Source organism: Staurois parvus, unplaced genomic scaffold (genome assembly GCF_062004578.1).
Source record: "Staurois parvus isolate SC_StPar_1 unplaced genomic scaffold, SC_StPar_1.0 ptg000230l, whole genome shotgun sequence".
Taxonomy (NCBI): Eukaryota; Metazoa; Chordata; class Amphibia; order Anura; family Ranidae; genus Staurois; species Staurois parvus.
Genome location: NW_028318026.1, coordinates 6,884,671 through 6,911,336, shown reverse-complemented (window position 1 = coordinate 6,911,336; position 26,666 = coordinate 6,884,671). Strand labels below are relative to the sequence as shown.

The 26,666-nt window shown below is 40.9% G+C and overlaps 1 protein-coding gene across 1 annotated transcript; it reads left to right on the top strand.

The window, feature by feature from the left end:
• The first annotated feature begins 1,349 nt into the window (after positions 1–1,349).
• Positions 1,350–23,254, top strand: LOC149460452 (solute carrier family 7 member 13-like). The gene is made up of 4 exons (XM_089679734.1): positions 1,350–2,085; positions 8,436–8,567; positions 11,321–11,685; positions 22,918–23,254. Exons 1-4 carry the CDS (start codon positions 1,362–1,364, stop codon positions 23,161–23,163), a joined length of 1,467 nt encoding a protein of 488 aa, XP_089535860.1. The 5' UTR covers positions 1,350–1,361; the 3' UTR covers positions 23,164–23,254.
• Positions 23,255–26,666: the final 3,412 nt, after the last annotated feature.

Genomic DNA, 26,666 nt, shown 5'->3' with positions numbered 1-26,666 from the left:
CAGTCAGTGCCTCAGCATTCAGCTCCCTGATTAGAGAGCAGGCTCAACCAGCATCTAGGGCACCTTCCTGTGTTCTGGAATGAATGCCAATGTGTCACTCTTCCTCCCAGGTGCAGCAGTCCGCTCTCAGCCTCAGTATCTCCGGAAGTCATTCCTTCTTCTCTTTTCAGCCTGGGAATATTATAGCCCTCCTCCTCCCCTCCACCACAGTGCCACTTGAAGTTAAAGTCTCTTTTCTCTAGAGTCTGAGTGCTGGTTCACATATATGTGGATTGGATGCAGTTTGAGCCACATCCAATCAGCATGACATGTGAAATAACATTTCTTCCTATGGTGCCTGTTCACATATGTCGGTGCACTGGCAGTGTGAATTCAGTGCGGATTGAAAAAGAATCCTGTATGATTTCTGAGCAGTGCGGTCCGGTTCAGGTGTGGTTTACAGGCTTTTGAATTCTATGGAAACCATGTCTAAGCCGCACATGTCATCATTTGTGAACAGGATAAAATCCTGTCCTAAACCTCATGTAAACCTGACCTGAACCGCTGAACACCTACTGTGTCAATTAGATGTGAATCCTGAGCTTCAATCTGCACCACACATGTGTAAATCCACACTGAAGCTAGTTCATACTGTAGAAACTACACCTCCCACAGTCCTCCACACTTCTCTCCAGAGTCTCAGGCAATTCACATCCAGTTCGCCCCCTAGTGGATGGATGACTTAAGATTGGCTGCTATATGTTCAGTGACAGCAGCCATGCCTGTAAGCTATCTCACAGATAAGACACAAAAATGCCCCTCCCCCCTCCAATGTGAACAAGAGTAGCATTGTACACAGGAAACTGACAGTGAGGTCCATGATGTTTTTCCTCCCCTGCCAGTTCTGCTGACCAAGCTACACACTTCCCCTACCAAAAGTCTTTGGTTCACAAAGAAAGGACTGGGCCTGGCAGAAGAATAAAGTGTTCATAACAAATGGAATAACACAACATGGAAAAAGATTTATCTAACAAACATTTTAGCCAGGGCAACTTACAACCAAGGTGTGTCAGGACGTGGGCCAGAGTCACCTTCTACCAAAGCTGGAGTGGAAAGGATTGGTATTTTTCGGGATGTTTGAGCTCTGGATAGTCTCTTGTGAACATTGGCCTAAGAAAGTCAAAGGTTCAAATTTGCAGTATGTCAATAGTGAACATGACATTCTTTACATTAATGCATAGTATGCATTAAGGTAAAGAAAACCCTTCTAGCTTTACAACCACTTAATGAGTGATATATTTTGTGAAGTCTTTTTAATGAACAAGCAGACTTGCTCCTTTAAACAGCCATTGATCTGACACCACAGCAAGACTAATAGCAAGATGCTGAAGTCACAGTCATTATCACAAGATCCAGATACCAATGAAACAGATGGAAAAGTTTGCTTGAAAAGACGTTTGGGCTTCTTTGATAATGTGAGCTTTCTGGTGGGCAGCATTATAGGTTCTGGAATATTTGTCTCTCCTAAAGGTGTTCTGGAATATTCACAGCTCAACATTGGTGTGTCGCTATGCATATGGGCAGCTTGTGGTGTGTTCTGTATATTGTGTGCACTTTGTTATGCAGAGCTGGGTTCATCTTTGCCATTCTCTGGTGGAGAATATTATCATATCAAGCGAGGACTGGGACCTATACCAGCTTTTGTAACCATCTGGACATTAATATTCTTTATAAAGCCATCATCCAATGCTGCCAGAGCCCTGACTTTTGCTGAGTATGTCAGTCAACCATTTTATGGAGGATGTCCCCCACCTGATCATCTCAAGAAATCTTTAGCTATTGGAATTCTACTGGCTTTGGGATTCATAAATTCTAAGAGTATCAAGTTGGCCACATGGGTTCAAAATATGTTCACAATCCTCAAAATGATGGCCTTGGCACTTGTTGCTGTCTATGGCTTCATCGAGTTTGCCACTAATCCAGAAGCTTCAAAGCCCTTTCAAGATGCTTTTATTGGACAAGTTCCAAATGCGGCACAAACAGTGGAGGCCTTTTATCAAGGCCTGTATGCCTATGGAGGATGGAACTACCTAAACTACGTGGCAGGTATGTAGTGTATCTATAATTTCTTTTATGAATATTTCTAAGTAATTTGTTTTATAGGAATGGTAGAGGTGGGTTGGGACCAGCTGGATCCAACAATTAGTGTTCGGGGTTGTTGAATCATTAGAAATTAGGAGTGAAACCCCTGCGCTACCTCAATAATGAGAGAGAGGAAGAGAAGAAGAAAAAGTAACGCACACAAGCAGAAAGAAAAATAAAAACAGTGTGATGATAGTGGCTGCTGCTAACATCAAATTGTGTTCTCACAATAGTAAAGCAAATTAAAAATAAATAATGATGTAGCGCTGCTAAATAATAGCTACAAAAAATAAAAGTGTGACATAGCTGAATAAAACGTCCATAATGAGTCCATATATATAAAACCAATCAATTTGTAATAAAGATTGTTCCATAGTTCATGTGCTTTCTTCTTCTGCAGATATCCCAAACACCATCAAATAAAATAGTGCGCATAACATATAGTGCCACCTCAGTGCTCACAGAACTCTCACTTCAGAGCACATGGAAATGTGCTTTATGATATCAAATGAACAAAAGGAGTTTTCACTTTTTCAATCCACTGCCAAGTGATAGTAAACAAACACCTATGAGATTTCAATAGATTGTCAAACCAGAGCCAGGGATCGGTCCCTTTAAGGGTGATGGAGGTCACACATTCCTATCCTTAAAATGGAACGAAGGACACTCCCATGATGCAGTATGTACTAATATAAAAATGTATTAGGAAGCAGCAATACACTCACATGTAGAAAATGAATAATATTCCTAAAAATCATCAGATGCAGGCTTCACTTGTCAGCTGAACTCACTATTCATGTGTGCCCAGAGCTAAGCCCCTTACGATTTACATCACGCCCACATGACTTCATCAGACTTCATCAGAAATTACTTTCTTTTTTTCAGTTATGCTAGGAAAGGTTCTCTGGGCTCCTAATGCTATCTGCCCAGAACAGGATATGAATGTGCAGAGCTAGGAGTTAAGAGAAAGGTCATTTTAAGATTGATTTAGTGTTAGGGTAAGAATTGGAATTTTGCAGGGGTTTTACCCACATGCTCCAGGCCATTTCTGGCACTTTTTGTTTACATGTAACAATCAGTATTTTTTGCTAAAAAATTGGTTAGAATCCCCAAACAGCAGAGGCACTAGAGAATAAATTGGTGCGTTTTGCAATTTTTTATGGCACTTGGTATTTGCGGAGTGGTTTGCAAACACATTTTTTTGGAATAAAATGCACGTTTTTGAAGTGTAAAACTAAAAAAAAAAAAATACATCACTATTTTTTATTCAATATAAAAGATGATGTAAAGCCAAATACAGAGATACTAAACATGTCATGCTTTAAAATTGCGCATGCCCATGCAACGGTGATAGACCGAATGACGGCTACAACGCTGTGTGCTCGCAGTGGTACGCACCCGGCTTTCTCTGTGATCACTGTGTCCTTCGGAAACAGCTGATCACATGTCATGGTAAAGGGCCAATCACAGCGATCGTTTACCACGTGATCAGCTGTATCCAATCACAGCTGATCATGATGTAAAGACACTTGCCTGTTAGAAGTCATCTACACTGATAATCAGGGCACTGATTATCAGTGCACCCCGCAAAAGTGCCCATCAGTGCTGTCTATCATTGTCAATCAGTGTCCAGCGGTCCTGTCAATCAGAGGCCAGCAGTGCTACCAATCTGTGCCCATCAGTGCTGCCAGTCAGTGCCACCTATCAGTGCTGAATATCAGCACCAACTATCAGTGCCCTTAATGCTGCCTATTAGTGCCCATCAGTGCCACCTATCAGTTCCCATAATTGTCGCCTATCAATGCCTGTCAGTGTCGCCTAATCAGTGCAGCCTATTAGTGTCTATCAGTGCTGCCTATCAGTGGAGCCTCTTCAGTGCACATTAGTGAAGGATAAAAATTACTTATCTGCAAAATTTTCTAATATAAACTAAGAAAAACTTTTTTTTCAAAATTAGTCTTTTTTGGTTTGTTTAGCAAAAAATAAAACCCCAGGGGTGATTAAATACCACCAAAAGAAATCTCTATTTGTGAGAAAAAAAAAAGATAAAAAGGGGGTAAAAGTGCGCAGCAGGCAAGTGGTTATAAAAATTCCCCCAATCTCGATGGAAGAATCTGTACTGCCAGCTATTATATTAATACAGTAACTGCACCCACAGCTACCTGAATACCAGAATGGTGACTGCAGCTAGCAGAACCACCAGTTGCTCACATTTCACCTGATTTGCAGCCTTGTATGGCTGGCTTTTGTCTTTGTAAGCATTTTGGTGACCTGTTCTTCAAACCTTGACTGCTTTTCTGGTTAGGATTAGGGATGAGCATATTTGGTCCATGATTTCCAAAGCTGATTTGTCTATGTTGCGCTTACTTTCCCAAGAACCACTTGGTATGACTGGTTCTCTGTTCTGCCATGACTTGCTGAATCTCTTTATCCCCTTTGACACACCTGGTTTTATCATAAAATGCTGCAAACACCTGTATTAATGAAAGAATCTGCTAAATTTCTGTAAAATAACTGACATAAATCCTAGGTAATGATATGACAGTAAACCTGGACCACAATAATACTAAATATAGTCAATCTGATATATACAGCATTGAAAAGAACATCATTAAAAGTAAAAAGTATAAACGGCAATGAAAAGTTTCATTGCAATTCTCTGCAACAATTGATCAAAAAGTGTCCCAGAATGCACTCTGTGTATATACTGTACCTCTGTCCTTAGATATATTTTCCTGAGCGAGGCACCTCTGAGAAGTGGTTTTATAGTACTTGGGACCTAATTTTCAAACTTAAAGTACTACTGAACGCACAACAGTAAAATCAGTCTGTATATTCAGTAAAGCATGCTTGTTATACTCACTGTGGAGCCTAAGGAGCTAATCCTCCACATTATGTAGCAAGGCTTTTTGATCCTGTAATTATAGTGTGTTTACTTGTGAGCCACCAGGGTATACTAACAGAGGAGCATATATATTTTTCTAGATCGCTGGTTATTTTGCACACTCTCTACAGGTATGCATTTGATATCAATTAATTCAATAATTACCGCACTCTAATACTAATTAAAAAAGTGCTCAGTGCTTGAAAAATAATATAAATAAATCAACAATTAATGATACCTTTAAAAAATTGTAAATACTTCTATATATGTGCCAATTAATAAATCAAATAATAATTCATGATAAAAATAATATATAAAGTCCAAAAAAATCCAAAAGGTATAAATAAAAAGTCCCAAGTGCAAAAAGAAAGTGCTATAGTGTTCAAGTCAAATCAAATCATACTCTCCTTCCAACATATGGTTTGCTTCAATCCTGCAGCTTTATAATTAGCCTGTGTGTCTGTGAGGGATGATCCCTCCTTTGATCCACTCTCTCCTTCTAATATGTGCTTCAATCCTGCAGCCTTGCAAGTAGCTTGTATGCCTGTGAGGGATGATCCCTCCTTTGATCCACTCCTTGTTGTAACAGCCAAATGCATGCAAAGAGAAAAGAATATATGGTGCCTTATCTCAGAGACAAATTCATATGTTAATTCACTTTCACATTACACTCACATGTTAAAAACATCAATAGCGCTTTTTGTATAGCAAACAACCGCTGCCTGCGGTGAAGGTCTGGCCAGAGGGTGTGTACCCCACGCCGTCAGTACTCGCCGTATCAGATGTGCGGTGACGTCACTGCCCCTCCCCAACGCGTTGCGCCACAGGGACTGCGTAGCTTCATCTGGGGGATGATGTGTCTTTTTGATCCTGTCTTCTCTATTCCTCCCCTTCTACTGTCCCCAATCCATCTGCTGATAGAACAGAGCCTTGGGGGCAAGCTGCACATACTCAGTGTGGTGTGTATTGCTAGAGAGTTTTTTTTTTACTTTGAGAGAGTGAATGTGATAAGCACAGGGCTAATCAGCGCTATCCAGACAAAGGGTCAGGGGTAATGCAGCCTCATAGGACAATCATGGGAGAATAAAAACTCCTCCTACAAGCTGTAACCAGTGCTCTGCTGGACACTGATAGAGATCACAAGACTGCTATATACTGCTGATGAGAATAGGTATTTAGCAGTTTATATTTACTAAAATAATTACATTTCCATGTTCTGTGTACTGTGCAAGACCAGATATAGTGAATGCAGGGTCCTGGGTTTAATAACTCTTTAAGCTAACCTTTGGGCCTTGTCTGTACGGTGGTACACTTAATTACCAACCCTGCGTTCAATAATTAGTTCCTGGTAGAGACTAGTCCTCAGGGGTGGACTGACCATTTGGAAACTCCGTGTCAGGGCAGGGGCCGAGGAACGGACAGGCAGGCCTAACAATGTAACGCACTGGCTGACGACAACCACCACCCACAGACTGAAGTCCATCAGGGCGCGGAGTCTAAGTCCCAGGCTGCCCTTCACCAGGGCCCCTGATGGTGGGGATGGACTTGACGCAGCCAGGAACCAGGTCGCGGCCCCCGAGACACCTCAGCTGCGGTAATGGCCGCCGCCAATGGCGTGTAGCTGGTGGAAGAGACAAAAGAGTAGTCAGACAACAGCAACAGGACAAAACAGTACAGGACAGCAGACGAGAATCACAGGTCACGAGCCGGGTTCAGCAACAGAGGGTCAGATCAAAGGAGAATACAAAGAATAGTCGAGTCACAAGCCGAATCAGATACCAGGAGAGTCACGAGAGTCAGAACAGAGTAATAGCAACACAAAGACACAAGACACAAGTGCAAAGAGCATGTGCGGACCACAGGCTTATACGTCATCAGCCACACCCCTCTGGGGGATGGACCTCAGAGACCTGAAGGCATAAAAGGATTCCCACCATGCACAGCAGAAATCCAAGATGGACGCCAGCACATGGAGTAACATAACCTCAGGGAAAAGGTAGGACCTTGACACTCCGGCACTGCCCGAGGGCCCGGGGTCAGTAGGGGGCCCCATGAGATGCCCCTGGTACCTTTATCATAGGCTTTTTTGAGTTTGGGAAGGACACAGGGGCCCCATGATCCCCTATTGCCCGGGGGCCCCATGAGTTGTTAGTCCACCCCTGCTAGTCCTCTTCCTGATCTGTTAGCAGCAGTAATTTGCAGACACTCAGCAGTGGCTCACCAGTTCTGGCAGTGCAGCGGATCTTGGTCTGGGCGCTTGTCTGTTTGGTAGTCCCTTTGCCTCTGTCCTCAGGAATCTGATCTTCAGTGGCTCTCACAGGTCTCTTTCTTGGTGTAGGCATACACAGCCACACATCTGCGCTCTCCAGTTCCCCACACTGCAAGACCCTGTCCCTCTCCCTGAAAGCCCACCAAACTGTCTACTCTCCCTGTCTGCAGGGATTTGTGGGTATTGAAGTTTGCAGCCATATCCACCTGCCCTGTGCAGCACTCTTCCAGGACTATAGATCCCATGGCCTCCTACGCTGCTGTCTCATCCAGCTCCCTAACCCTCACAGGCACTACCACTACAGACAACCTCCAGCGGGGGGTAGTGGGATCGGCCAGAGAGCATACACAGCCACTCTGTAGCACAGCAGGGGGATGGGAGAAGAAGGAAGAGTGGGCACAGGCATACACACAGCCGCTCCTGCAACTCTAGTGCTGAGGGAAGTAGGACAGAGAGGTGCAGAGCACATGCAGGGAGAGGGAAAAAAATGGCACAATGCATCATGGGAACCAGGAAGCCACTAAGAGGAGGAGCTTATTAGTCTCAAATGAAAGAGGTACGGATAGTAATAATGTAAGCGTGACATTTAAAATACTTGAAACCGGAAGTAGCAGCTTTACAGGGACTAAATTTAATGAAAGGAACTAATTTTTGTTATTCTGCACAGTGCTTTTTAATAATATGGTATCCCTTTACAGGAACATAAGAAGTTGTTTAACCCCTTCCTGCTGGCACCCTCTGGCTCTGTAAGACATTCTAGATGCCGGAAGGCGGAGGCGGGTATTTCGGTCATGTGACCTTCATGATTGGCTGTCACAGCGATCACATGATCAGAAAGCTCTCAATCACAAGTCGAGATCAGGAGCCACCAGTAACTGTGCTCTCAGATACACATTTATGCGGCCTCTCAGTGTTAAGGCCCACCCACCAAGAGGCTGCATATATGTGTATGGCCGGTGGGAAGAGGTTAAAGGATTCAAAAGTTGTGTTGTTATCCAATGTTCTTTTGAAGATTTCCATCTACAACAGCAAGAACATTTGATAAAAAGCCTGAACATTCAGATGGTTTCTTCTATCTTTGCCATGAATCATATTTTCAGCATTTTGCTATGACAAGGGCTGCACTATGTTTAATTGATTACTTTGGTTTCTGTTTTCCAGAGGAGATAAAAAACCCAAGCAAGAATATTCCTCGCAGTGTAGTAGCAGCCTTGTGTACCGTGATTGCCTTCTACTTGCTGGTGAACATTTCATACCTCACCGTCCTGACACCTGATGAGCTTATATCCTCAGGTACATCAATTTCTATTTAATAATAAAAACAGAGTTAGTAAACTTTTCAGAAATAAGCAGAGAATTTAGTCATATTAATGTTTCTGTAATGTAAAACTCCTTCTAAAACATCTAGTTTAAAGCTGAACTCCAGGTATGGATTTTATTGCATAGTTACATTGGTCCATCAATGTAAGTATGCACATGCTATACCTGTGGCACAGGACCACTGTGGAAGCCTAGAATCACTGCAGTAATCCCCACTACCACAAAGATTGCCACTGTCTTCTGGTTCCTGTGCTAGGTGGCTGCTCTGCTGCATAGTAAAGAGAAGGAATTGCTCACTCAAGACGGACACTATTATCAGAACGTCTTGCATTTTTCTCTATGGATGCAAGAAGTTTTCTGATTATGGACGAGGTGGAAAGGCAGCGTGGTGATGTCATAAACTTTACCTCATCAAGTCAGAGTGTCGGCGGGGTGCAATGTTCGATACCCGAAGAGGAAGAGAACTCACACAGAAGCCAGCTGATACAGAAAAGTATATTAATGTATTATTGAGGATACTGAGATAGAGGTACAGCATCTACATACATGGCCACACTGGCCTGACAGCACTTACAGGGAACTGGACAGAGGATATTCAACCACACTGTTGATACCTGACAGCATCTGAAAAGTGAGAGCAGACCAGCAATGAGGCACTTGAAAAGGGCTGGAACGCATGTGGAAAGCAGCGTAAGGCATGATGACGTATTCAGACGTCTTGTGACGTCATCTCGGCTTACACCGAGTTCCTCTTTCCTGATCCTCCTCCATACTCCAGCTGGCACTTGAGAGTGAGGTGAGCAGCTTACAGCACAGCTAAGGACATGGCCAGCGTTGGGATCTTTCTTCTCCTCACCTGACACAAACAATAAATAAATACTATAAACAGTCTTAATTTAGAGGTGCCTCTATATTCCCTTTTGGCTCTCCTGATGACACCTATGGAAGCCTCAGAGGAATATGGGATCCCCTTATGCTCCGCTCTCTCTGCATGGCCACCAAACAGTGCCACCTATGTAGAGAGGCCAAACTACCACTGCCTACAAGAGAATGCTTTGAGTTAATTGAAATAAATGCAAGGCTCTCTGTGAATGCTCATGCCAAGAAAGTGACTTTCTGTGGTTACTATGCAGCAGGGCAGCCGCTTGGCACTGGACCCAGAAGACACTGTTGATCACTGTAATATTGGCGACTAATACAGTGATTCTCCGGTAGCACAGTGATGCTGCCCCATATACGACAGTGCATCTGTGCTTGGTTGCACTAATAGGTGTGGACCAAGCCTCAGGGTCTTCTTTTCTGTGTCTCTCACACAAAGGGCAGCCCAATAAAATGAATAGGCTGTTCGACAGGCAAAAATGTGTGGGCTGTGTTTCTGTCAGCACTACAAAGGCATCAAAGTTGGTCTACTCTCTCCCAGGGCAGTTGCTTCTTGTTCCAAAATGAGAAGGGACTGAGAAGGAACTGCCCTGGGACAGACTGGCTCTGATGCCTGTGTAGCGCTGACAGACACACAGCATGGCTCAATGTGCAGCTCCCTTAGTGTTACATCTCATAGTAAGATCCTTAAAGCAAGAGTGCTTTAATTTTAAACGTGAATGCATTTTACTCTGTTAAATAAATACCAATTATATGGTGAGAACAATATTGTTCCTTTTGTGTTTTCTTGAGTTTGCCTATGTGGTTCAACATCTTTACCACTACTGGAGCAGTGACAGCCTTTATTCTGGTTCTAAAAGAGATATGTCTACAAGACCTTGTTGCTGAAAGGGCATTTCTTTAGGGGAGAGCATGCTCATATGAGTGGTTGTTGGACTCATGGAAACACAAATATTCAAGTTTGTTTCAGCACTTATGGAAGCTATCAAAGGATTTATGATTTGGGTTTTTGGACACTATGCATGGATTTATGGATATGTTTGAACATTGCTTTTTGAAGTCTTTATACATTTTTGGATATAAGATTGTTGGACACAAACATGTTTGAACACCAATTATCATTTGCTTAGAAGCTGCAACAAGTCAGATAGAACACATTTCTTTTCCTGACTGAAAGATGTCCAACATTGTCTGGCCTTTTTCTTCCTGCCTTACTGTCCCTGGCCTGCCACTTTTAGTTCTTCCAAATATTGAGACTCTGTATCCCATGTGGACATTATCTAGGGAAATCTGCGTGCAAATGAAATCCCTCTAGGAAAGACCACTCCTCTAGACTGACACCCAACCATTAAGACATTTTGAGGTTTGCACGTCTCAGGACTGAGGGCTCTCAAGAGGAGAGCTGAGGGAGGCAGAGCACTGTAATATTTTTAGGAAGCTATCTACAGCACCCTGATGGCCCCTTCCATCAGCCAGGGCATAGTGAAGCATAGAGACCCAATGATGATGCCAGCAGATCTACAATAGCGGGTCTAATGAAAATATAAAGGTTTTTATTAACATGCTGATGAGCAAAGGGGGAAAGGAAGAACCAACAAAGGCAAAATATGACCAGACTAAATTTCAGCTTTACACAATTTAATAATTATACAATATATGCACTTACTAAAAATACACTATTCTTTCTCCTTAGTTAAAAGTTTCCTAGATATGTATTAGGGTACACAGTACTCTATATAAAATATTTTGGATTACTTGCTTTTTCATTTCTGGGACCACTTAACAGTTTTACACTGACTTTCTGAACAAGGTTAAACTGATTCTGTTATACCATTCTGTCATTGCAGTTGCTGTCTCGATCACCTGGGCTGATAAAATGATCCCATCGTGGTCCTGGATTATACCTGTCTCAGTGGCCTTCTCCGTATTCAGCTCTCTCAACGGTGGCATGTTTACGCTGGGGAGATTAAATTATGCTGGCAGCAAAGAAGGACATTTGCCGTCACTCATCTCCATGCTCCATGTCCGTTACTTGACTCCAGCTCCAGCGATGATTGTCTCCACACTAATGGGATGCATATTTGTCATACCTTCCGACCTCATCTCATTAACTAATTACTTCAGCTTTTGTTTGTGGCTCCTGGTTGGACTAACTTGTACTAGCCTGATTGTTCTTCGCTTCAGGGAGCCCAACCTGAAGCGTCCTTACAAGGTGAGACAAAAACCCAATTATGAATAATGGTAATGATGATAGTATCACTTTGGAAAAAGTACATTTATCTTTAAATCCTAACCGCTTCCCATCCCCAACCAGCAGCCCTTTAATTGGGTCTTAATGCCAGTAGGTGAGACGGACCTCCCCATCATGAGATTGCTGTGATTGTTCATCTTAAAGATGAAAGGAGATCCACAGATGATCACTGACATATACCAACATAAAGACTCCCGAAACACAAAATAGACTAAACATACTTACTGAAAGAAATAATGCTGCTGCACTTTGAATAAAAGCAAAAATGTCAAATACCCGTATATAGCAGCAGTCCTGATTGTGAACTCATGCACACAAAAGTAAAAAAGGTGCTCAATCCTTGATTGTGAACTCCGTATTAAAGTGACAGGTGCTCCTCTGTGCTCAGACTGGTGCCCCACATAGATTTGCACTCACGGTCACCGTCCGTTTTTGTTTTTATTTTTATGCTGATTACTTACTATCTGTGGAGGAGAGGAGAATTTTTGCTATTGATATAGTCCCTATGAAAGAACACCGGTTACCATTAGCAATGTCGCTTAATGCTTGTGAAGGAACATCGGTTACCATTACCACGTTGCACACTGGGATAGTCCCAAAAGCGCATATTACCATCCTAGAGATAGGTGGTCAGGGATTGATGGTGAGTGCAAATCCATGTAGGGCACCAGTCTGAGCACAGAGGAGCACCTGTCACTTTAATACGGAGTTCTCAATCAAGGATTGAGCACCTTTGCACTTTATTTCACATACTGGGACTGAGTACTATTGCCAGTATAAAATATGTTTATTGTTTATCACAAATCATTTACCTATTGTTACTAAGTTTATTGTTTGCACGGGCCAAGCGCAGTCTATATGTTATTTTTTCCAAACATTATTACTGTACATATCTTTTGGTATTTTTAATAATTTACATATATGTTTTTAACTGCATATTTTTTTATTTTTTTTTCCCAAAAAATATTTTTATTAGAAGAAGAAAGGCATATCAAAGCATATACAACTACGGATCACAGTCCGAACATAGACACAGCATTTAGCCTCCCGTTTTGCAGACGGGCTAAGGATTTAAACTGCAATACAGATCAAGATGGGGTATAACATTATATCAAGTGTATATTGCAAAACAGTAGATACAAAGAATATAATATATAAGTCGATATAGGGATATTGTATACTGACCTATGTATTAGCAAGCTCTTTTGTTAAGGGAGTGTTGAGTGTTGGGTAAGGATAGCATATAATGGTGTGTATGTTATGATTTGTGAGTCCATATCAGGAGCATGTGAGCTATGTGAAATTAGTCACACCTGTATGAGGGTAAATGCTCTATTTTGTTGGGGATAAATGAATAAGAAGAGCATATAAAAAGTGTGAGGTAAAGAGAAGTCAGAAAGGGGAATAGTTAGAGAAAGAAGTGTAGAGTGAGGTAGTGGGGGGTTAACTGCATATTTTGCTGTTTGATAAACATTGTCTTATTTATTTCTGTTTTTTTAAGATATACACATAAAAGAAATATATGCAAAAAAAGAGAGCAAAATATACATAAACTCATAAATTCATTACAAAAATAGAGTTTTTCATTTGACAAAAGTATCAATCCTGCATTAAAATATATAAGAACATACACATTATACTCTTAATGCCATAAAATCAAACATATACAATATGATCTCATACACACCCTGCACAATCTCATGAAGATCTTAACAATACACAAACTTGTTTAGAACACTACACATCAACACATTTCACAGACATTGTCCACTTCTTCAGGAGTACAATGTCTCTGCAAAAATGAAAGTCAAATCCACACTCTTCTACATCAAGGTCTGTACTTGTAGGCTAGTTTAAAAGATCAAGGTTTAAAATACATTGAAGCAATATAAAATTACCAAAACAAACTATTATATATAAATAATTATCAAATAAAGAAATACCAACATTACAGTACAGACCATATTACCATATGAATCTCCACTGTTATACATTTGCCTTATATCGCAAATGGGCAGACTGTGCACTCATGGCAGAAAAACTGAAAGGAAGCAGTAATAAGCCATAAAACACCACTAGATACCCCATGCCACCTGAGTAAAAGGCCTATGTAATATATAAAGTAGATCCAAAAATGGTGTACACACTGTCCACCACCATCTACCCAACTGGACATGTGACAGGGGACTCCTATTATCCACCGCTCTGCTCCTCCTCCTTTCAGCCCTTGTCCACTCCTGGAATTACCTAACTTCTGATACTGGGCAGCATGCTGCCAAATGCAGCATAAACTCCAAATTCGAGTGCACAGCATGACATCACAATGCCACTTCTGGATTTTACCACAACCAAACCCCTGGCAGAAGCATTACGAACAACATGTGCTCCAGACTGAAGTCTAAAAGGTCATATCCCTACCAGACATGCCCCCACCAACTGGTTGTTCTGGCTGCATGGCAGGAATCCTCCTCCCTATAAGAGGGACAAGAAGCAGAAATCGCAGACATCTACATATAATAACATTATACAAACACTACACATTTAGTGACACATATCTAAATGTATATACAGCTATTTTTTTTTTTCATCGCAGGGAAATGACGGACCTTCTATACTATTATTTAAATGAATGCTGTAAAATTAATTATCCAAATTAAACACCTCTTTTTGCTAGCCAAGATATACACAATAAAAAATAAGTAATGAGAAAACACAAACTTCAATATTTCATGATTTTGTCAAACACTTGGACATGTATTTTTCACATTTTCACTTATATTTAGTTTAGTAATTTGCCAGTTAGAAACAAGTTATCAATGGATTTTGCTTTTAAAGTGGCACCCTGGAAATGCTCATAAAATGCTTTACTATAAATGTATATATTATGTATGTAGCTGCCTCACATTAATGAATTCAGCCCAGTGTCTCAGGTTTAAAGGATATGTTCACCTTTGGAAACATGTTCCTCCTGTTTTTAGGGTGGAACATGTAACATTTTCCCATAGCTGCAGCAATGTCACCCCCTCCCTCTGACAGATAATACGGGGAGAAGTCTCCACATACTATCTGTAAGATTTGAAAATAGCGTGTCCGTGCAGGGCTTGGTCCACGCGGCTGTCTCATTCATCCATGGACTTCTGTGAATAAATGAATGAAATGCAAGTCCCGACAGCCTTTGTGGCTGTTGGCTTGTAGTTCTACCATGGCACTGTAGAGTGCCGTGGTTGTTCATTCAAGCTTCCTGTCAGAATATCTGCTTGGCCGTACATCCCGTACAACAAGCAGATATTCTGACAGGTCTGTAGGAGACTTTCATGGCATCAGCGATCTATTGATTGCGGGTGCAATGCTTTCCAGGCTCTTTTGCAAAAAAATAATAAATGCACATTTTTTTACTTGCAAAAAAATGTGAATTTATTATTTTTGTACAAAAAGTGAACTTATCCTTTAAATGTAGCAATCGCCATGCAGAGGTTGCTTTAGGTGCAATAAACCGCACCAAGGATCTAGAGAAAATTGGGAAAGGAGTGAGAAATGTGATCTTATTGTAGTAATAAAATGAGGTTTAGCTAAGGGGGGGAACAGGGGGGTCCAAACCCCCGAAGAGATTCAGCGACGCAGTAGGTAGCTCTGATAGCTTCTTCAGTGTTAAACATTCCATATGATGCTTTCAGTGATTTCATGAGTGTTAAAGTGCTTTCATTCCATTAATGTGCCCAAAACCAGTGATGTGTCCAATCGATCATCTATTTCACCACGTGGTAAGATTAAATGACTTACCAGAAGCCTACTAATATAAGCATATCACATGATCCAACCCAAATTTTGGAAAGGCGCCCGTCACCAAGGTCTTCTCCAACCCTCTCCGTTAACAATGGGACATAGCAATATGTACAATCAAAAGAAAAAGATCACTACTATGGTGTAGTATATTTATTAAAAGTAGAAAAATTAAAATAAAATTGCACTCACATATCATGTTCCACTGACGGCACTATCACAAAGGCATGGGATAGATACAAGGCACTGTGCCCCACCGCTCACCCTCTGTGAGCTGGCGTGATTTCCAAAAGCTGGATCCAAACCAACAGAAGTGATGTATCACAGGGACCAGAAATTAAGACAACGGCTGGGTCTCAATGCATTTTCTGGAATCACATCATCAGGAAGCTCAGCCGCCATCTTTAAACATCCATATATACCCTCAACAACAAAGGAGATAATCAATGCAATGTAAATGCCAAATCATTCCAATCTCCAAAAGACACCATGCAAATATCCCTTGGATCATGATATATTAATTACATGCAATTACTTTCAAATACAAATCTTAAAATATGTTCATTAGTATATCACAACATATTTCTAAACCTTCATGTGAAAATCAACCAACTCTTGTAATGTTTTTGAATTTACCATGTGCAACCAATTATTCTAATTCCACCCATACATACCATACCATTAAAATAAGTCAACACAACAAAAAAATCCTAAATGCCATCTTGTGGTCAAATAATGTGTTACACCTATATTGTATTACCCCTAAATAAAAAATTACCAGATGATAAAAAGTTCTCCACTTTTTTATTTCCATTTCTATTTTGGGTGATCTTTCAAGAAATACACCTACCACATTTGTAAAACCCTACTTTATCCAAAAAAAGTGTCAATTCTCTTAGGAAGAGCCTGTGAGGCTGCTTGTACATTTACACACTACAGTGCAAGTCACCCCATTGCCCCAATTTAGTGCCCCATGTGTCCCTGATCACTGCCCCACAATGCCCCTAATAAATAATGCAGCCAACCCCTGTCACCTGTCCTAGTGCACACAAAACACCCCCATACATCATACCAATGTCTTGATCACTGCCATACCAGTGTCCTGATCACCGCCATACCCCATATCAGTGTTCTGATGACTGCCATATCCCACACCAGTGTTTTGTTCACCGCCATACCCTATACTAGCATACTAGCTACTACCATACCAGCGTCCTGATCACCGCCATACCCCATACCAGCACCCTGATCACCCCCATACCCATATCAGTATTCTGATCAGTGCCATACTCCACACCAGCATTTTGATCATGGCCATACCCAATACCAGGATCCTGATCACTACCATATCCCATACCAGCGTCCTGATCACTGCCATATGCCATACCAGCATCCTGATCACTGCCATATGCTATACCAGCGTCTGGCATTTTAGGTTCTCAAATATATATTCTATGGTTTGTAGACTCTATAGCTTTCACACAAACTAAATAATATAAACTGTTTTGGGTTATTTTTACCCCAAAAATATAGCAGAATACATTTTGGCCTACATTTATGAAGAACAATGGTCTATTTGCAAAATTGTATAACAAAAACTAAGTAAAAGAAATTTTTTTTCAACATTTTTGGTATTTTTTCATTTATAATGCAAAAAATAAAAAGCCCAGTGGTGATCAAATACCACCAAAAGAAATCTCTGTCTAAAAAAAAAGGATAACAATTTCATATGGGCACAGCTTTGCGTTGTAATTATCACTCAAAGTGTGATGATGCTGAAAGCTGAAAATTGGTCTGGACTGGAAGGGGATGAAAGTGTTCAGACTTGAAGTGGTTAATAAATATACTACACCATGGTAGCGATCTTTTTCTTTTGATTGTACATATTGCTATGTCCCATTGTTAACGGAGAGGGTTTGAGAAGGCCTTTCCCAAATTTGGGTTGGATCATGTGATATGCTTATATATGTAGGCTTCTGGTAAGTCATTTAATCTTACCACATGTGGTGAAATAGGCGATCGATTGGACACATCACTTGTTTTGGGCACATTAATGGAATGAAAGCACTTTAACACTGATGAAATCACTGAAAGCATCGTGTGGAACGTTTAACACTGAAGAAATGGAATTCAGACACAGGCAGCGGCAGAGTGAGGCTGTCCTTATCTCCTGCTTGGCTTCAGTCACGTGACACAGCAAAGGGGGACATCCCCTCACTCTGGAAAGCCTGATCTGATGAGTGGGTTTCATGGAGAGGGGAGAGATCTGTACTGGGGAGGAGGGGGATCAGTACTGGGAAGGGAATTTGTAGTGGGGCAGGAGATTTGTACTGGGGAAGAGAGGAACCTTATTGGGGGGTGATATGTACAGGGGGTTTTGACTAATCTGTACTGGGGGGATTTCAATTTGGGAAGGAAGTCATTTTTTGTCGTGCTTTGTCTACTAACCTGTGCATTACACACTCCTGACCAGCAGACAATGAAAGGAACACACAATCCAGAACAAACAGATCTCTGACCAAAATACACCAACCTTCAAACATGATCTGTCCCCAAATCTAATGTTCATTCAGTAAGGCTGGCCATGGACATCAGATAGTAGTAGGCCTTGCACAGCTCTGTCACAAAGCACAGCCCTGTCTGGAAAGGAAAGGGGAAATGTTTTTATGTTACAATTCCTCTTTTAATTACAGGTCCCCCCATCACTACCCTGTGGCTTTGAAAGGAAAAGATTGATGAGCCTATCTCTCTGTCACTCTGCTCTCTCCTGCTGTCACCATGTTCCTTGCACTGCAGCACACCTATTTTGCTTCTTTGGATTCTTCTCCCTCTTCCTCTCTGGGCTCTCTGCTGTACAGGGACTGAAAGAGTCTAATACTAAGACAAATCTTTTGTAATTGGAGTTTATAATTAACTGTTAACCTTCAGTAAATAATTATTAGTTCCAAGCAGGATCCTTAAAGTTGAACTCCAGGATAAGCAAATACAGTCTAAATACAAGAGTCATGTGTATTCTTACTTGATTCTTGGTGTGCTTTGTAGTGGTGCACCGAAATGAAAATTCTGGTGCCGAAACCGAAAACAAAAATTCAAAATGCACTTGGCCGAAAACCGAAATGCGCAGTTTTTAAAAAGGAATATATATTTTTTTGGAAAAAAATACACTTTGATTAAAAAAAAAATATATACCCCAATTTTATGGTGAGTAAATAGATACCCAACATGTCACACTTTAAAATTGCGCACACTTGTGGAATGGCGTGAAACTGAGGTACTTAAAAATCACCATGGGTGATGCTATAAAAATTTCTACAGGTGAGCAGTGTAACGTTACAGAGGAAGTCTAGTGTAAGAAATATTGCTCTAGCTATTAAGGAAGATATTTGAATAAAAGTTTTCGGGCCCAGAGTTCTGTTTATGTGAATTTGGAAAATGTGAGTGAGAGATGGTTATGGAAAATAGGGTGAAGATTTTATTTTGTTTCCTCCTGTGTTTAACCACTTCCCCATCGCCGTATAGCAGATATACTGCTACACGGCAGCACGGGTGCGCAAAATCACGTATATACGCGATTTTGCATTACCGGGTAGGGGGCACGCACGCATCGCCATTCGTGGCCAGTGATTACCAACTGTCACCGATTGGCAGCACAGCCATCCCAATCAGTGTGCTTACAATGAAGCACACACCCCACCCCCTAGTAAAACACTCCCTGCACATAGTTAACCCTTTGATCGCCCCTCACATTAACCCCTTCCTGCCCAGTGCCATTAGTACAGTGTGAGTGCAGTTTTTTAGCACTGATCATTGTATTGGTGTCACTGTGGATGTCAGTGACACCAAGTTAGGCTGTAACGCCAAAAAATGGACTGGTCAGGAAGGGGGGTAAATCCCTGGTTATCCGCTTGCTGCCTGCCTGCCTGCAATGTACTGCAGACAGGCGGCAGCTACAGGCAAAGCGACGTACAGGTACATCGCTCTGGCTGTACTAACACAAGGGGGCACTGCGTGTACTAACACAGGGGGGGGGCGCTCCCCACTCGCAATGAAGATCCCAGTGAACGGGTCTCGGTGATCATGTGATCGCTATGCTATCACATGATCACAATGTTAGCAAAAGCTGTTATGAATCAATCTGATTCATAACAGCTCTGATTCTTTTCCTGGTGAGCTGTGATTGGCCCACAGCTCTCACATGATACATGGGGCCAATCACAGCACCCTGCACCATGTGACCAGCTCTAGCCAATCACAGATCACCATTATATTGAACTGTCATGAACTTAACTCAGTTCAAAGCAAGCTCTGCACTGCAGAGCAATAATCTTTATTTGCTCTCACAAAGTAAAGTGGAAAAAAAATCCCTGATCACCCCCCACCAGAGTAGTACAATGTTACTATGGTAACATTGCACTACTCTGATAAACTTTTTTTTTTATAATTAAAAAATGGAAAAATAAAATAAAAAATACTGTATTGAGAATTTTTAAGGGTTTTTTTTTAACCACTAGTTGACCACCTTCCTGGTGTAGGCGAGCAGTGGCTCTGAGCAGAGCGACGTAACCTTACATCGCTTTCTATTTTAGATTGTGAACACACCTGTGCCCCCCTGTCCAGGGAAAGAAGAGAGAACACTGCACTGTAAAAGCACTACATTTTACACACACACATTAGAATAGCACATTTAATCCTTTGATTGCCCCTATTAACCCAGCCAGTGCCAATAGTACAGTGTCAGTATATAAATTTTTTCACTTATTGTATTACTACCACTAGCGACATCAGATAACATCAAAGTCTGTAAGCTGCCCTCCCAGCCAGGGTCCGCTAGCGTTAGATTGCCAGCACACTATCGCACTCACACTATAGGTCGCTGATCACCGCCATTACTAGTATAGTATTTGTATGGGTCAATATGTTGATCACAGAACTATACTAGTGCTTCCTATGTATATGTCCCCAAAAATGCAGTATTAGCATGATCGGCCCTGTTCCAGCACTAGTGTTTAGCCGCTCCGCTGTTTTATATGGAAGATTTGTATCAATTGATTGTGGACCAAGGCAATTTATAAACACAAAAATACATCACCACCCACCCAAATTCAGCTCTTGCCAGACAATTCGCATGGAAACCTATCGCGGTTTCTGAATTTAAAACTTTTTTGTGCCTAACCTTCAACATGGGCGTTACAAAAAAGAATGAATTGCCGTCGTATTGGCCCACAGACCTGATTCATCATATGTCCATGTTCTCTGTCATTACACATATAACCAACAAGGACCAGCAACATACTGGTACATTTCTGGACTTTGAGTGGTTATACCGGGATGATGCCTGCAGCTAAAGGCATCATCCTGGTATATTTTTTTTCAGCTGGTGGTTGGCTTTCATGTAAAAGCAGTCCGATTGGCTAATTAGCTTCAGGATCGTTTTTAAAATTAGCAGGATGGGACATGTAAAAATAAAAAAAAAATCAAAATTAAAAAAAATAAATCACTCACCCCCTTCCCGTACTCAAGCACAAATGCAAACAGAAGCATTGGTCCCCATGTCGGTATGTAAATAGAGATTGCACCATGCATGTGCGGTATCACTGCAAACATCAGGGCAGTTATTCAAGCACTAGATCTGTGTAAATATAAAGTGGTGACCTGTAAAGGCTTTTAAAGTGTCACCTATCAATATTAAACATTTGCGTAGTTTGTAGCCATTGCACAGGCATGTGCAATTTTATGTCATGTTTCATGTTTGGTATCTATTTATTCGACGTAACATCAGTTTTATATTTTATCAAACAATTGGGCAATATATTGTTTTAGTGCATTTAGATTAAAAAAGTGTATTGTTTCCAAAAAAATCGCTGCGCAAATACCATGTAACATAAAAAATTGCAACACCCACCATTGTATTCTGTAGAGCCATTGCTTTAAACATATGTATAATGTTTGGGGGTTCAAAGTAATTTTCTTGCAAAAAAAATGTTTTTTCATGTAAACAAAAAGTTCAGAAAAGGCTTGTTCTTCAGGTGGTTAGAAGAGTGGGTGATGTGTGGCATAAGCTTCTAATGTTGGCCCTGAAATGCCAGGATAGTAGAAGCAGGCCCCCAAATGACCCCTTTTTAAAAAGTAGACAAGATATTTGCTAAGAGGCATTGTGAGTATTTTGCAGATCTCATTTGTTGCAACAAGTTTTTGGAAAATGAAGAAAGAAAACAAAAATGTATTGCTTCTTTTTTTCTTTTTCAAAACCCTGTAACAAAAATTATATCTGCAAAATACTCACCATGCCTCTTATCAAATTTCTTGGATTGTCTACTTTCCAAAAAGAGGTCATTTGTGTGTGTGTGTGGGGGGGGTTTGTACTATCCTGGCATTTTAGGGTCTCCGAAACTGTGATAGGTAGTGAGGAAGTGATATGAGGAAATATGCCCTTTGAAAGACTGAAAGTGGTCATTGGATTTGGATAGGCTGCCAAAAAGTCTCTCACATGTGGAATTCCCATACTTGCGAGAAGTAACAGAATGTGTTTTGGGGTGTTATTCTACATATACCCATGGCATATGTGAGCAATATGTCATTTAAGTTACAAATTTGTGTAAAACAAAAAATGTCATTTTTCAAAAATTTGTGTCAAAAAACTAAAATCTTCCATGGACTCGGCATGCCTCCTAGCAAATTCCTTGAGGTGTCTACTTTCCAAAAAGTTGTAATTTGGGGGGTCTTTGTACTGCCCTGGCATGATAGGCAGTCAGAAAGTAAAATTACAATATATATACCATAGTTTGTAGACGCAATAACTTTAACACAAACCAATTAATATACACTATTGGGATTTTTTTATACCAAAGAAATGTAGCAGAATACATTTTGGCCTAAATATATGACTAAATTTGAGTTTATTGGATATTTTTTGTAATCAAAAGTAGAAAATCTTTTCTTTTCAAAATGTTCATTTTTTTTTCATTCATATCACAAAAAAATAAAAAACCCAGTGGTGATCAAATACCACCAAAGTAAAGTTCTATTTGTGTGAAAAAAAGGCATATATTTTGTTTTGGTACAGCATTTCATGACCATGCAATTACCAGTTGAAATAGCGCAATACTGAATAGCAAAAATTGTCCTGGTCAGGAAGGGGGGTAAATCTTCTGGAGGGCAAGCGGTTATGCTAAGCGGTGATTGATAACAAGGACCAGACACTTACAAATAACAATTAAGTCATATTTTGCTCTGTCTACAACATAAGGCCAGAAACGAAGAGCTACATAAAAATAACAGATACAAAACAAACTATCTGGAGCAGAAATGGTTGCAGGGGCTGTTTATGATGTGACTTTTATTATATAAAGACTTTGATGACTCCAAATAGAGGATATACTTATATAATAATCAATATTTTTGTGTTGTTTTCAGGTCTTCCTTCCTTTTGCCTTTATTGTTGTTGGAATGTCGGCATTTCTGGTCCTAGTTCCCATTGTACAGAATCCAAAAGTGCAGTATTTTTATGTTTTGCTGTTTATGTTCAGCAGCATCATCATCTACATTCCCTTTGTCCATTTCAAACTGAAAATCCCATACTTCGATAAAGTCACTTACTATCTACAGTTACTGCTTGAAGTTTACCCGACTGATATATTTGAAGATTCCAAAATGGAATAATAATGTTGCTGTTTCAATTTACAGGAAAAATTGCCTCTGTTGAGAACTGATGTGAATAAATAAAGATTTTTCAAATTCCTAGAGTACTAAAGAGCTGGGTCATCATGACATATCTATATTCAGTAGGCGGATAAACATGCTCTACACTGCTTGATGAGGGTCAGAAGGAATATCACCCCAACAAGGAAACAGTAATTAGGGACACTTACCACTAATAACACCCTAGAGATAAACTTTATTTACCTTTCTGTCTTATTTGCCTCCACAGGGCCTCATGAAAAAAAATTAATCCTTTTGTACCTCTTGCATGGCCAGAGAAGGAATGGAGAGGACAGGGAGTGAGGAACCACACACGAGGTAGGGGAGGCTCAAATCTGAAGATAGTGTGAGTGGACGTTTTCCCTGAGGCCCCATTCACATTATCGCTTAATGTGAACAAACATTCACGCTATGTGATTTTGACATCATTGATGTTAAACTGGCAGAAGTGATTGTTGAGACTGGGCAGCTCCTCTCTAGACTGCAAGACTATTGCCACAATGGGAAAAGGTCTCTTCAAAAGAATAAATTGATTATGGTGGTGACACAGCTATGGTTTGGCCTGTGGAATGCCTGTCCTGCTATCAGCTCTGATGATAATCCTGTGTTGAGTCCGGTCAAGCAATAGCGGCTACAGGAACTAGGCCACAACTTGTAATAACTGTGTACAATGCCCACAGCTGTGTGCAGGAAAATAAAGATGGAGCATGTTTCAGTGTTCTCTTTCCATGGTAATGCTTGAGACTCTCTCACCCAAGGGATGGCATCTGGCGAATTCTGGCAGTATTTCTCGATCCTCCAATGGAGCCTCCATGCACTCACCGGTCCCGCCTCATTTGCTGACAGATTAGCTCTCTAGAAAATGCTGTAAGGTCAGCGATTGGCAGAGTTAGCTTGCCTCTTTTTTCTTTCCTCCCGCGGCCTGGTCTCGTCTTCCGGCAGTCAGCACACTTCTCTCTTTAGATCTCTCCCTTCTCACTCTCCCTTTCGTCTCCCTGGCTTACTGCTACAAAACAGGTCATGTACTCGGATTATGAAAAAAAATATGAATATATATCAACTTTTAATTTTTACATATAAACCGTTAAAAACAGGAGAAACTGTAATGACCTCTTAACAGGTTGTTGCTCTATCCCTTGTAAAGGTAACTTTTATTAATTTAGCCAGAGGCATAGCCAGACATTGTGATTGTCCAGTTATTTTAAAGAGCATTTGTAAAATCAATAACTATTGATTTGTAAAATCAATAACTATGCACTACAGGAAATTAAAATAAATAGCCCATAGACCTCCGCCTAGAGTTACTGCATTCTTAGGGGTACCCAAATAAATGATGTAAAGCTGGTTTCTTGTATATTCTCATAAATCTTCATACTATACTGACAGATGATTGGTTTATCTTGGGGATGCAATTCTCAATGACAAAATAAGAAACTTTAGTAGGTCTAGAATCCTTGGATTTAACATTGGCACAGCACAGGGCCATTCAGCAATGCCCAGACAGAGGTAAGGGGTTCTGCATCCTCCTAGAGCAGAATGAAAAGTCCTCCTACAAGCTTTAACGTGCTCTGCTGAACACTGATAAAAGTCACAAGACTGCTCTGACTGCTGATGAGAAATGGTATTTAGCAGTTTACATTTACTAAAATAATTGCACTTCCATGCTCTGTGTACTGTGGGAGACCAGATATAGTGAATGCAGGGTCCTGGGTTTAGTAACACTTTAACAGTGCAGCACTTCATCGTGTGAACTGATACAACCAAGTGAATGATAAATTACACATAAAATATAAATTACTATTTATTCATACACAACTAAATGCAAAAACAATCCAATATATTCTGATATCAAAGCCCATCAGAGTAAGCATCAGCATCAAAGAATACCACCTGGATCCTGCCTGGCTTACACGTTTTGTGGGTAGCACCCCCTTCCTCAGGGTGCTCTATTCAAAATGCGTAAGTCAGCTAGGATCCAGGTGGTGTCCTTCCAAGCTGAGGAGCATGTGCAGTAGATTGAGCTGGTTTCTCTGATGGGTTTGATATCACAGTATTTGTGAATACAATTATGTTGAAGTATTAATCAATGTGATATTGGGATAATGAGCTGGGCTGGTGCACCCTCTCTTCTTTGTATTTTCTATAGTAAGCTATTGAGGCATCCCCAGTCATGAGAGGGCAGCAGAGCGCGGTGTATCCTCATCTTCCGCTAACATGCTGATACGCAGGAATAATTGGTGTTTAGCAATCACACTCCTGTGCAGGAGGTTTTGCTATGTTGTTGTCATAAAGTCCAATATATATATATTTTTATAGAGTGCAGTATGTGATGTGATGATCAATCCATGCCTTAAAGATGAATAAACATATACAGTAAACTGTGGAAAGTCCACCAATCCAAACACAAACCGTGCACCAATTTCTCACAGAGAGTCATATGAAGTGATATTAATTATGTCTTCTTCTTTGGCAAACAGCAACGTAATATGTCCTCCATCTCCACTTTTTTGCAGTAAATGGATGTTTGCCCTGAGATGCTGACCTCTTAATCAGAAGAGGCCAAATTCAGCCCACATGGGATAGCATTATCTGTCCTTAAATAGAGCCACTACAATAGAAGATAGACAGCAATCCCTTTCTAATGGTCAGAACACAACCTCCTCACTTTCTCCCTGATAGTTTATAAAAACTCACAAATAAACAGAAGAAATATCTGGTGCTCTCTATAAATATTCTGGGGGTCCAATAGCACCAGGTCAGATTCAGAGTGACCAGATTACATGGCAGTATGAACTCAGACAGATAGGAGTGTATTTACCACAAGGCAAACAAGGCATTTGCCTAGGGTGGCATTTTTCAGGGGGGGCAGCACTGCCCCTTGGAAGAAGGGACACACACGGCATGGGGGCCTGGTGGGTTCCGAGAGATGCTGTGGGTTTCATGACGTTGTATGCACAGCCCAATTCATGTTCCTGGGGATGTCCGGAGATGCGAAGGTGAATGTCTTTCTCTCTCTCTCACCATGGGGGATGGTGGCTGGTGTATGGAAGGCAGTGGTAGTGGAAGGCTCAGGTGGAATGCAGGGGTGTTCTTGGTCAATGTCTGGCTCTTTCTGCGGGGGGGGTGCAAATTTTTGTGTTGCCTAGGGCAGCACAAAACCTAAATACACCACTGCATGAGACAGATTCATATATTGATGGCTCTTCCACCTCCAGTTAGTAAGGGCATCTCAATAAGTTCAAAGTACCTGATAATGCTATCCAATGTGGGCTATTTTTGATCTCCTGTGATTTTAGGGGTCAACATCTGAGGATAAGCATCCATTTACTGCAAAAGGGTGAAGGTTAAATAAATTATACAGTATACCTAGAACAATTGATTTATGTACATGTTTTATGATGTCGGTGATGTGTGGTGCATATATTTATGGACCTAGCTGCTTCTGTGCAGTGGGGTTGATTTTA

What these genes read in the sequence shown, in the direction of transcription:
- LOC149460452 (XM_089679734.1), top strand. Translation starts at nt 1,362, where the DNA reads ATGCTGAAGTCACAGTCATTATCACAAGATCCAGATACCAATGAAACA. An exon ending in CTACCTAAACTACGTGGCAG is followed by an intron (nt 2,086 to 8,435) that starts GTATGTAGTGTA and finishes TCTGTTTTCCAG; the next exon opens with AGGAGATAAAAAACCCAAGC. An exon ending in ACCTGAAGCGTCCTTACAAG is followed by an intron (nt 11,686 to 22,917) that starts GTGAGACAAAAA and finishes TGTTGTTTTCAG; the next exon opens with GTCTTCCTTCCTTTTGCCTT.